This window comes from Rissa tridactyla, chromosome 4 (assembly GCF_028500815.1).
Source record: "Rissa tridactyla isolate bRisTri1 chromosome 4, bRisTri1.patW.cur.20221130, whole genome shotgun sequence".
Lineage (NCBI taxonomy): Eukaryota > Metazoa > Chordata > Aves > Charadriiformes > Laridae > Rissa > Rissa tridactyla.
Genome location: NC_071469.1, coordinates 9,939,505 through 9,953,079, shown reverse-complemented (window position 1 = coordinate 9,953,079; position 13,575 = coordinate 9,939,505). Strand labels below are relative to the sequence as shown.

Here is a 13,575-nt window from a genome sequence, read left to right as displayed (position 1 = left end):
TTCAGAATAGTTCAGAAGCAGCATCCCTTAATGCATTTTTTTATTGCCATGGAAGGAAGTCACAGCAATAGTTATTTTTGAACTGAGGACATTTTTCTGCATTATTCTCTTATTCTCATCAGAGTAAGGGACTCCATTTGAAGTGCATTCTTTCAAAAAATATTAATTTCCGACAGAAAGAACCCTTAAAATGAACAACTTTTCACACTGATATTGATAGATGAGCTATTTCTCATCTGAAAGCAATCATGTCTGGTTTAGATTTGTACCTGACATACGAGAAGGAAAAGAATTTGTTAAGTTTCAGAATAGCGTATGTGGGAATTCAGGGGTAGTTTAACATGCCAAGGGTGCACGCAGTACTACTGCAACTCCAGATACCTACAAAATTCCATTCACAATTTCCATCTGTGGGTTTCATTTCTTAATTTATTTATTACTTTTGTGAGGTTAGGACATATTAGCCATGATTTGAGTCTAGAAAATGAGGGATAAGGAGAGACTTACATGAGGTCGACCAAGAAACCTGTGGAATGAAACCTAGAGTCCCAAGTCAATCGCTAAAACTGCAAGAGTGTCAATACCAGCCCACATTTCAGGTCACTGTGATTATTACACTTGGTTCCCTCTCTTGCGATCTCAGTGATGGACCTCATGCAGAAGTTTTGAATGCTTCACACCCAGCTGCCTATGTAGCTGTTCTAAAAAAAACCAGATTGCTTTCTAATGTGCGTCCAGTGAATAGAAGGAGACATGCAAACAACTTCTTGATCTGTTGAACAGCCTGGAGCTTAGTGCAGCCCATTCTTTCAAGCACAATTTAGACAAGACAACCTTGCTGTTAAAATAGATACGAAGAGTCTTCATGCAGGAGACGGTATGGGTAAGCACACATACATACACCCCGCTAGCTGTACTTATTTACTGTTAGCATGACTTTACATCTGGTGTTAAGCATGTAAATGGGGCTCCATCTTTAAAAAATGTGTCCCAGAGTAGAAATATCTTTACGTTATTACTAAAGAGAAGTTTCACTTACTGGTCTCGGTAAACTGTACTGATACATTTCTGGTCTGTATGTGGGTACCCACTGTACCCCCCCTCTAGGTCGGGTCATGGTACCAGGAGCACTGGTCACAACCTCCGAGTAGGGCAAGTGTGGTGCTGAGCTGTACGCCTCCTGCCTGCTCTGTCCTCCGTGGCCCGCAGAGGCCAGGCTGAAAGCCTCTTCCAAGAGCATATGCATCTGCTGTCGAACCTCATCAATGGAGGGCTGAGAACTTAAAGTTGAGGTCTCCGAGTGGCCTTTGGCCTGACGGGACCTGGTGTAATTCCGAGGCTCGTTGACACGGTCAACATTTGTTTCTTCTATAATTTCGGGCTCAGTCTGTTGGATGGAATAAAAGGACGTATACGTAAAAAGCTTTACAAGACAGTATTTGTGCTGCTTCACACAAAACATTCTCAAACACAGATGTAACATTTACACAGTCAGGAATTGTGACAATATAGACGCATGACAAATATTGGAAAGGAGTGATAAGATGCAGGCGAGTATAATAGCCTTTCATATCCTACATTGTTTGCTGCAAAAACTAGCAGGGACGCTCTGCAGCAGATTAAATTGTCAATGATTCACTTAAAAACAATTAGAATTAATGTGTAAATTCTTTTCTTAGTTGTTAGTATCAATGGGAGTACAACCGTGCCAGGAGGAGTATGGCTCCTTAAATAGTACCATCACCATGAAAGACCCCTTACAAGGGACCACTTGTTACAGCTACAGGGACTGAAATTCTTTTGTCCATTCTCACATGTTAAGATTTCAGAAGAATTAAAGTTTAGGAGTTTTCCTGAACTTTCTTACCCAGTCAGGAATGCTAGCAACAATGCACCAAACTAGGTCTTGTCCCTTGCAGAAAATATCCTGACCCAGCTCAGTCATCTTACCTAGCCGCCAAACAGTGGTTACAGAGAAATTTATCCAAAACTAATGTGGGAAAAGTGAACAAAGCAATACTCTAATGAGCAGACAGTACTTGTGCATCTTAACTTGAAGAGTTACTGCTGGGGTAATTCCTTCTGTACAGATAAGTACCAACAGAAATCACCCCCCCATTTTTTTGCCTGTAAATCCAAAACAGAAAAAACCCATCATATTATATGAAATTGACAGTGAAATACCTAACTTCATCTATCTTCTGTAAGATTAGTTTTCCAGGCTATGGTTTTAAAAAATTAACAGGCAATCTGAAAAAGCAACCAATTTCTAATTCTTTAAATATCAGTAAAATGAATTCGAGACACTAGGATAACCGGAATGACGAATAGGATATGTACCTCCTCCTATATATAGCACGCAGTTAGAATTGTGTTAGCATTTAAAATAGCCACAAATGAAAGAATACAACAGGATGTTCTTATTAAAAATTCCAGCACTGCCCTGCTAATTTACTTGAGTGCTCTGCAGCTCCTGCTGTGGCATTTATTTTTTTTTCCATGTAACAGTGCAATAACTTTCTATATACCTGCCTAGATAAGCAATTGTGTCCCCAATCTTTTGCAAGCTATGTGTGGTCATATATATCATAGGACTGTCATAGCACATATTTCTTTATCTGCAAAGTCAAGTATCAAACTGACGTTCTTTTATCAGCCATTCAGAGAAGAATTACATGTTTATTCTAAAGACTGATAATACATTTAAATAAAAGATCTTAATTTGTTTTCTCTCTTAGCTGTTATAGCTATATTTTGTACTTAATGAAAATACAGCAATAAAAAAAGGAAAATTAATTATTCAAAGGAATAAGTAATAATTTGAGTATTAGACTTTAACCGTAATTTATGTAGTTATATATATATGGTATATTAGCCAAATTCAAAACCACAAACCCCAGTTTTAGGCTTCCTAAGTGGTACACATATCAGACTCGGGGAGGAACAATGTAATGGCACAAAGTTACCTTAAACTGAAAAGCTTTGTAGGAAACATTCGACTAAAAAATTTCCCTGCATTTTGATTCCATTATCTGTTCATTACAAGGTAAGGTAACCAAAAATCAAGTACATTTTAGAAGCTTGACTATAAAAGTCAGGTAAATTTTAGAACCCTGACTGTAAAATGCAATGGTAGTTTGCACGTATAAGTGCAGCCAAAGAGCCTCTGAAATCACACTGCCCCAACTGGATGATTCCTAACCGTGGCTCTACTATTTCCTCACCGCTGTAAAACTGTCAGTGAATGGAATCCCGCAAGAGACCTACCAGTACCCAGCGCTGAAATAAATCAAGTCCTCTACTACAACCATGATGAAGCCATTAGACCTCTATAGAATGTCTAAAATATATCATATGAATAAAGGATGCATATTAGTAGTCAACGTTAAGTCAGCTTTGATTTATCAATATAAAATTTGGCACGAAAAATTTGGAGGGGGCTGGTGAGCATTAGCTTTCCTCAAATTTTAAAATTTATTTCAATTCATCCTATCATTTTCTGATGTATGTCGTTTGATTTCATGCCAATTGAAACATGTAAGTATCATAAATAGATGCCATTATACATTAACTTTACCATTATAAAAATACAGATTTTTTCATACACAGTTATTATGTAATATTATATAATACAGGGAACTGGAATTACATGAAGAAAGAAGAGTCCTGCACTGAGAGTTTATACACTTCTGTTATAACACTGCTGCTGCAACTATATCAGTAAAATTCTTCCTGCAAACATTAACGTGTAAGCTTTTTGAGGAGTTACATTAATTTAACTATATAAATAAAATTATGCCAGCAAATTCGTCTGCATATTGGTCTCTTAGATACATATAATAAGGTCATTTTCTTCCTTTCACACCAAAAAGAGCATAAATATTTTCCGCCATAGTATAAAGCTCGTTATCAGTCTAAAGGTTCTAGACTCCTTCAGTGTAGCATTCTCTCTACTCACAATGTTCTGTGAATGTGTTGGACATAATAAGCATGTTAATAAAGTCTCCTTAGTCTACTCGCTAGGTGGTGATAATATAACCCTCTTGGGATTATTTAAAATTGAAAGATAGGTACTGTTCAAAGATAATCCATTTATAAAAGATATTATAAAGGCAAATAATATACTCAGAACATCAAACAGTAGAATGTACGCTCAAAAATAATACAAAAAGCTACGTATTCTATATGGACAGGTATGTAACTATTGAACCTCATATCCTGACCAGGTTTTAGCTCTGAGAAACAGAACCATGATTCAGAGAAGTATCACAAAAAAAAAAATCATTATAGGAAGGGAAATATTTTTAGAAAACCATAATTGAATGTTAAACCGTATTAAAAAAAAAAAAAAATCAATAGTATAGAATGGCAGATTTCTGAGCTCTTACTTCCCTCTCCTATTTAAAGCACAAGGCAAAATCAGGCAGATCATAAACTCTGAGGATCTGGTTGTGCTTATGAGTCTAGCAGCTCTTAAGGAGTTTTCTTGAAGCGTGTGGGGAATCTTACTCTCTTTTTCTTGAAAAAAAAAAAAAATCATGGTTGAGAAGATAAACTCAACAAATAACTGGGCATACTGGTAACAGCTCAAAAAAAAAAAGTTACTTGTTAATTTGTAAAAAGAAAAATATGGGCTATTTGCTTCATTAATTTGATCATTATGAACTGCTTATGAAAGACAAATTTCACCATTCATCGGTAGGACTTGTTGCTAAATAATCTGGGAGGAAGAGGTTAGCAGTAATCTGAGAAAGCTGGAACCTTTAGAACGACAAAGTGGGTGTCAAAAAACGGTACAAGAAGTTACTCGATAAAAAAGAAAGGACACAAGACTCGGCATACAAACAAGCCCTTTTTCACCCACTTTCAGAGGTCAGATTTACAAAGGTGTTTAGTTGCACCACTGGCGAGATCCACACGAATTCCATGCATAAATATAGATATAAGTGCCCGCCCGTGGGTATCCTGGGAGACGGAGCCTGTCAGACACGGCACAGCTCTGAGCAACCTCAAACGGGAGCGAGGGAAACCAGCCCACGCTGCACGCTGAGGCTTGGGAACTAAATTTCAATATCCTGTCCCATTTTCCCCCGGCATTCTTCTGCTTTCAGACAGGAAATACATTCAGAGTTAGAAGCAGTGCACTGCAGTGAATCGGCAGCACGTCGGGCACAAGGAATTTTACGTAACTTCTCAGTAAAAAAAGACTGTGCCAGGGACAGCTCGCCCAACCGCAACCTTAAAAGAAAGGTAAAAGCAAACTCATGCGTGATGTGCACACATCTCAGAGTTTAGCATTGCTTTTAGGACCTTTCAGAATCTGCATAAGCTCATTAATCTGCTTTCAAGGTTTTAAACTATTTTTCATTAAAATATATTTTATGTATTGTATACACAATATATTAAAATATATTTTAAAAATCTTTTGCTAACTACTTACAGCGTATTAATTTTGAACTAATAGCAGGAAGCCATGCCCATTCCCAGAATGTTTTCAACATTCATTTCAGGAAGAGACCACCTATGAAAAACTACCTTATATTAGCATATTAAAAAAAAAATTCTTGCTTTCTTGAAACGTATGTTTTTCAGGATACTGAGGGAGCCTGGCTTAACAATGTTTTTATTATCTAAGAAAACTCCAATAATAAAGGAAATATTTAAGCGGGGTAAAAAATATATATATAGATCTATCTTTTTGCAAAATGTAAACGCTGTTTTATCAGGTTATACCGTTCTTTTTCCAGGCTAGAGCGATGTATTCTAGTGCCTCAGAAAGCAGTGAAGCAGTCATCCCACTTACATGGCACAACATGACTCATGCAATCTGATGGGAAGTGTCCAAATGCAGGAAATCATTTAAGAAATCTGACACCTACAACATGCCCTGAAGAATTCTTAAAAAGAATTGAGCTTCCCTGAACGCATCCCCTGACCTTGGTACATTCCTTCACCTTGCCAAAAACGCATCCCTGGCAGTTGAGAGAGTTGACAATTAAGTCCCACACAAAATGCTTGTCAACTACAGAGTTTAGAAGATGAACAACCACCAGATGAACTTCCTTATTTTCCAGAACGGATTAGACCTTTTCCAGGGACTGATTTTCAGGAATAGCTGAGCTACAGCATTTTGGCGAAGGATTGAAAAATTCTACATAACCCTGGTGTGGGGACTATTTTTATCCTCATTCTGGGTGCACGCAGTGTCAACTGACACCCAGTGTGTGTGCAGACTGCAGAAGACAACTAGCCTTGTGTCTAGTCTAGCCTTGTGTTGGCCGTGCGTGTTCCTTGGACCATAAGCCAACATCTCCTCTGGCTGGTTTTGACATTTACCTATTCAAAACTCTCCCCTTTCCAATGTAGTAAAAGGACAATATCTGTTCCTAGGGGATTTCCACAAAACACTGACATCTGGGTTTAAGTGAAATTCCCAGAAATTGATCGTCCATTCTTCTGAATCAAGAGACCAGCACCAGGGGTACAGAAAAGAGGATTTTAATTGCAATAAAAATAAACTCAGTGTCATTTAAGTGGCTGCGTACTTAGAAGTATCTAAATTCAAAATGTAATACTTTGACAAATAATGAGTTTCAGTGCAAATGTTTTGTTTGCTTTTCAGACCGTAAAATGATGTAGAGCTATGAAGTACGTGAAAGAGTCTGTGCTCTGAGTATCCTGAGCCTTTTTCAGGACGCTGAGTGCATGTAACGTACTGTAACATTAAATACCCAGTGGCCCCCTGGCTTGCAGCTTATCAATAGTTTCCTGGTTTTAGGAGTAAGTTAAGACTTTGTTGAGCCAATTTCACTGCGTGTATCTGATAAACTTACGTCATATCCACTGTTACGGATTCCACGTCTAGGTCTTTCCCGAGTCACAAGAAGATCCATCTCAGTTTCTCCTGGGCTAGGACTGTTCAAAGACTGCCTGCTTCTGTATACAGAGTTCTTCATCGGTTGCCTGGAAAACAGGAAACAAGAAAACAGTAAAACAAAAACAAAATGAAAAAATGACAGGCAGCAGTTTTCAGCACTTACCTTTATTCTAAAATGATGAGGTTCATAAAAATGCCGCTTTATTATAGGGTATTCTTTTCTATTTCTATTATTCTTTCTATGTATATGAAGTGCTAGAAATCAATAATGTTATTAAGAGATCATTAATTTTATTTACTGTTAAAGAAAATAAAGCTAATAAAAGACACGGACATCATATATGGGAGCTTATCAGATGAAATACGTCCCAAGAAGATATCAGAACCCTTTCAACCTGAGCTGATATGATTCAAATTCATAAAAAAATTAATAGGTGCTATTATCAAAAAATAATACACACTCAGATGGGGAGCAGAGGCTTTGGTTGCTGATCCTGAGCAACGAGAGGGAAGCGGAGCAACGCTCCACTGAAACAAACACCCAGCAAAGTGAACAGGAAGAGAGGCAGGAGTGGGAGGGAACTGCCTGCAAGATGCTGGTTTTAAATAGCCAGTTTGGTAACCAGTCACAAGTTTATCAGAGAGCTGTTCTCCCTGGGATTAAACCGCTTCCAGCATAGCTCTGAGCAGCACTGGGGCATCCCTAGGCACTGAGCTTTCACCGCGGTGTGCTCGGAGGCAAGGGGACAGCAAATGACCCAATACCCAAAATATCCTGTAATCTTTCCAACGCAACCATTTCTTTCCTTGTTATTGGTTATAGAAAAACAAACATAGCCTTTCTCTGTAAGATATAGAACATAGCTGTACTACATAAACCCTTCAGGAGCGGTTGCCAAATCGTGATACAGGAACTTCATGCTTCGTCAAGCTGCATCTTTTAAGAAGGCTACATCTAAAGCAAAAAAGTTTAGGAAATGCTGTTCTCATAATATATCTGGCGGTTAGTCAGCTTGTCAAAGAGCTAAAAGCAGAAATTTGAAAGGGGACTACTGAAGGGAGAAGGCTTCAGTGACTTTTCCATCATTCTCATATGCTTGCCAGGTAAGGCGAGAGAAAACGCAATCCTGTGCTAATATTTGATCAAAGGGCAAAAAATGCTTGCATTAAAGTGAGTCTGTGGCCGAGAGCTCTATTTGAGTTATTAAGTGGGGTAAAAATGAGGACTCCAGAGTTTTAAATGTTTGGGAATGACTGAGTTGATTACAAAGAGATCTACTACAATATTTGAGATATTGAAAAGCCCAGGACCATTTCTGTAAGTGACATAAGAGGAAACTGTGTTAAGTAGCCTGTGTTCTGTTCAGCAATTACAAAGACTTCATGGTTTAAACTCTCAAGAACCACCAATGAAATGAAAAGACAACACAGTCCAAATAAACTCACTGATAAGAAGAACTAATTCTTCAGATGTCACAGATTCGGTTAACAGAACTTTTTACCTTGAGAGATTAGAGCCGCAGAAACCGGTTTGCAGAAATCCAGACAGACAGACATTTACATGATCAGATAGGGTAAAAGGTAGGACAAAAAAAAAATATCAATTTCACACTTCCGATTAAACCAGGTACTCAAGCATGTACTTAATTTTAAGGCAACTTTCAAAAACTTCTGTGTGACTTCTAATCACAAATCTCCATGCGTGTGGTTGAAAGTCCCAAATGCACTGCCAAAGCAGAAGACAAGCAGAGGTTTTGGAATAAATTTCCCCTATAAATATAATATCGAATAAATTAAAGTGCCTTATCTTGTTTCTTCCAAGACTATACGGTCGGTATCACCAGAAAACATGGGGAACTAGGTTATGCTAAGGCTAATCGGATCTGACAATCTTTATGATCCTACATTAAAGGTCTCTAAAATTTCATACGTGTTTTACAATAGGTCCATAAATACTTAGTTGATGCTGCTGTGATATATTTTCTAAGGGATTCAAATATACAGCTCTCTAATACGTGCAGATTCTTGACCTGATTACAAACTATTAAAGAAAACCCCAGAATAGTGCATAGCATCTGTAGGCTCTTAAAAATTGCCTTGAGATTGCCAATCAGCTCATTTAAGAAAGTTTTACTAATGAGAAAGGAGGTATGAATGCGAACAACTGGCATTCAAATGGGTTAGCGGGCGCCTTCTGGGAACACAACTGGAACATTTTAAAACATGAATTTTATGGTACAGAAGACTCAAAGGTACTAAGAGCACAAAGCTGTTTGTGTTCTTGAACAAATCAAATTATTTAGTGGCGACGTTTTGTAAATCACTTTTAAGTGCAATTTAAAACAGATCCAAAATGTAAAGATGATCTTGAATAACGTAATCAACTGCATCTTTATTTTCTGCTATATTTTGGAAATGCTGTAATAATGTGATTTAAGTTAGTGGAATATACACAAAACAGAAAAGAGTGGAATAGACCTTTTCCCTAGAAACTTTGAAATCTTTTACTTACTTCTAAGTGATATTATTTTTAAAAAAATGTATTATTTTTTCAGTTTTTAATTGCTGGAAATATAATGATACAAAAAATAATGATACAAAGCAGAAAAAGTTAAAAATCAAATCTTTTCAGCTTTATGCTAACCTAGGTTGCTTTAAAAGCAATTTTATTTCATTACAGAAATGCAGTTGTATAGATTCACTTATCGATAACCAAAACACACATTGCGTTGCAGTATTATTCAAGGTTTTCCTCCAGGACTATGCCGATTTAGCCACCTTATTTTAGGTAGTAAAATGAAGGCAATAGTGCTGTCATGTGTGTTGCAAAATATCAAGTTCAGTTCCAGGTCTTAGTTTGGAAATTTTAGCATGGACTTTGGAATTGGTTTGTTTGGAAACATCTGCAACACCTGTGAAGTTCCCTAAATGCTTGTGTCCTTACAGAAAGTGCATCAGGAATGGTTCTTCTCTCTTCCTATGTAGGCATAGAGACTATATATTTAAAGAGCAAATCTAGCAGTCAGCCTTTTATGGTTCAGCTACAGAATGAAATCATTCCTCTACAGCAGTATACCTGCCTTCAAGCAGTTTACATCATGCCAGTGATCACTATCTCAAATAGACTATGACAGCTTTACACAACACATTCGAAAGCACGCAGAAAAAATGCACTACGGGACCTTTCAGCGCATTGGCACATGAACAAACAAACATCAGTATATTTAACAAAAAGCAGATGGTTCGCATTAAAGCTTCATGTGTAATGCTTTAAACATTTCCTACATGGCATGTGACACATAGTAAATATCCAAAGTAATGCCTCAGTCCATCACTATATGTACGACACACATATCAATGTTTCTCCTGTTTCATTTATGTCTTCTGGACAGGCTGTGCAGACAGAGGAGGGCTCCTGGGTGCTGAGGGTTCAGTATCTTACCTTTTCTGTGCATTTGGAGGAATTTATTCCTCCTTCACTGGAAAACTGCACAAGGAAATGATGCCCCAGACCCTCCAGCAAGGACATAACATACAGTTCAGTCAGCATCTTTTTTCTTCATTGACCAGTGCAACCCTGGGAAACAGCCCATCGAGGGCAGTATCCCTCAGTCATTTAACTCTAGACCTATAGAAGTTCATCTGAGCACAGGTTTTGCCGAGGTTCGAAGCCAACGCTCCTTTTATAATTCCTATTACAGTCCTTTTCATCTCTGTGCCCCAAGGGTAACCGCTAAAGTTGCACTGTGTGCAAAGACTGCGTCACCACTGATGCTTTGATTGCAGTCATGATTTATGCTCATTGGAAAACTTTGGTCTTGAACTTTCCAGGACACGGGATGCAAGATCGCACCTTCAGGCATAAGACCACTTCCAGAGGAACTGTACTTCAGTATCCCTTTTTCTCTCATGGATCAGCTGCTGCTGGTCCCCGATTACAGTAAGAACCAGAGCCCTCGTGGTGCGAGGTGCAATGGCAAACACACTCTCTTATAATCCTTCACACCTCCACCACCCCAAAGGAAGAGGAATCTGCATACTGTGCCATTCCTGGGGTAGGACTGGTTTGATCTCCTCTTTTCGTTTTCTCGACTTGTGCTTCAGAGAGCACCAGCAGCGGAGCAGGTCCACCCACCCACCCACAGCAGGCTCAGGCAGAACCAGCGTGTACGCTCCCCCTTGTTTCTAAAATGGGGAGATGAATACTACTGGTGTGTCAGCTTCAAGAGACAGCGAAGTGTTAATCAAACATTAGTCCTGTTATACAATATGCCAGCTTCACATCACAGATGAGAGAATTTTTAATTTCTCTGTTAAAGGCACAGGAAGACCACCAGTAACAGGTACGTGCACATCCACACAGATACCAGCCCTGCAGGACTTACTGAAATACATGGACAATGTACTGGTTGTGTTATCTTATGCCTACTGCAATGGTTATATTCAGGTAAAAATAATGACAAAATAATAACACCGCTGAACTTTGGAAAAGAATGAATTCAGATGCTCACTTCCTGGGTTAAGTCCACTCTCAGTAAATTTACTGAGAAAAAAAAAAAATTTACTACCACTTTTTCTATTTACCTTACTTGGAAAATGACTCACAAGACCTTGCAACACTCCCTTGCCTTATTTTTTTTTTTTTTTTGTCTTTCCATTTCTTTCTTTTTAACCACATTGCAGTTTTACCAGATAACATACTTTCATAAATAATCATGGGTTACACGAATTTTCTTCATGAAGTAGGAGGGGCCAGCTGACCATACAGCAAACAGCTGACTCATTACGAACGGCCCCTTTGATTCCCTACAACCCCTGGACATCGACTTTCCTCCCAGATGAAGACCGGCATGTAAAAAGTCTCACCTGTTCTTAGGCTCAGCAAATGGAGACGAGACATCTGCATCTGGATCCAAAATGTGGTCAAATTCTTTCTGGTTTTTTTCATACATCCTTTTTCTCTCTGTCAGACCCTTGTTGCTATCAACCTGTGGGAAATCATAGTACCCCTTCCTCTTGGCTTTCAAGCGCAGCTTGTTGCGGTAATGTTCTATATCGGACTTCTGCTTCAAAGCCTTGTTCACCTAAAAGGCAAAAAGATGTTTCAAGGATGGTGCTGGGCTGGCTACTTCCAAACAGTATCATCGGAGTGTGTTTGATGCGCTGCATGTGTCATTTTACAAAGCACTTTTTCTACCGCACCGTGCCATCTGTAAGCAGCGAGGAACTGCAAGTGAACAGAGTCGCTGCATTTTTATGGCTTGGCAGATGGTTAAATAATTTTAGCCTAAAAACTATGTACCATCACAACAGTGACTCAGATACACCCACTGAAGAAAAACACCGATGATGTTAGCCAATTGTCGTGACCCAACGCCGTGCTTGCTTTTGGGCACCACGGGGAGAACTCACTGATGAAAACTCTTCTAGGGTCCGGTAAATACAGAGACATCGCCCCTCACAAAACCTTCAATAAGTCATCACTGGTGGCTGGGGAAGAATTCTGGTGAAATATCATCATATGTTCCTCTTATTTATATGCTTCCTTACAAATCTGTTACAGGCCTGTGTCAGAGACAGGATCCTTAAAAAAGTGGGTGTTTGGTCTGACCTGGTACAACTCAGGTCCCATGGATGCTCCTAAGCATTGAGATAATTTCCCTCCTGCTTCAAATTGTCAGTTACATGGAAATGAGCAATTTACTTGGGCTTTGTTCTTCCGGAGTCAAACTCTAGTCTTCTCACAAATCTCAAGAAATGTATGTACAAGAGAGCACACAGCACCAGGAGTGCCATCCTGTTGACTTACAGGAGATAGATGCTGAAATCTAAGTAAGCCTTTCTCTGGGTTTGGAAACTACGTGGCACGTCAGGGCTTAAAATACAGGTACGAAATGGAGCACGGCAGACTGCTCTAACCCAGGCCCACACGGGAAGCCTGATGACACTGTCTTTTACTGTGTCTCCGGCAGCAGCCCTCCCTGTTGCTTTTAAATAGCATCAGGGAGATTCTGGCTGATCTTTAAATGACTGTTGCAGTGCGAGTCTGAAAACAAGACACCTCTCTGGCTTGTCCCCATCATGTTTAACAACTATATAAAGGCCTAGGTCCTTTCTAAATGGACCGGTCTTGATTAAATCTACATTAAAACATGAATAATCATATAAGTGTTGAAGGCAAAGCATTGTTTTTGGCCAGTGCCTGGATCAGACACTTGTGCCATCCCACTTTGTTCCCAGGAAACAACTGCACGCTCTGTGCGCAGGCTGGAGCGCAGCCTAAGCAAAGCCACGGTCCTGTTCCACCCCTTCTTGCTCGAATGAGATGTCTTGCTCATTATAGAAAGCAGCTTGGGACTCGGATGATCTATATGTATTTCCGTGTTCAGCCACAGAATTCGCGTAGACAAAGATCTTATTCTGCTCTCTGCCTTCATTGCTCATCTTGTTAAAAGTAATATGATAGGAGAGAAGGATATTGAGAAGGTAGGAATACAGACAGTTTCCTCTTCCAAGGTCACAAGGTGCATTACAAAAGAGCAGATCTCAAATTCTCACATCTCTGAGCCCACAACACTAATGGGACTTTATATAGCATCAGGAGGAAAAGCTCCTACCAGTCCTCAACTCTAACAGGCTTACGATTGTTCCGCCTGTGGACGTAGCCAAGGAAACAGCTGGAGACATTATCAGACAGT

At 39.2% G+C, this 13,575-nt stretch overlaps 1 protein-coding gene across 1 annotated transcript in view; it reads right to left on the bottom strand.

Annotated features, from left to right (window-relative positions):
• KIAA1549L (KIAA1549 like) overlaps positions 1-13,575 on the bottom strand; it is a 72,067-nt gene that overhangs the window by 15,597 nt on the left and 42,895 nt on the right. Inside the window, exons 14-16 of the mRNA XM_054200250.1 lie at positions 11,744-11,961; positions 6,834-6,963; positions 1,040-1,387 (exon numbers count right to left, since the gene is read on the bottom strand). Of these exons, the coding sequence (XP_054056225.1) occupies positions 1,040-1,387; positions 6,834-6,963; positions 11,744-11,961 (696 nt within the window). The remainder of the gene's footprint in view (positions 1-1,039; positions 1,388-6,833; positions 6,964-11,743; positions 11,962-13,575) is intronic.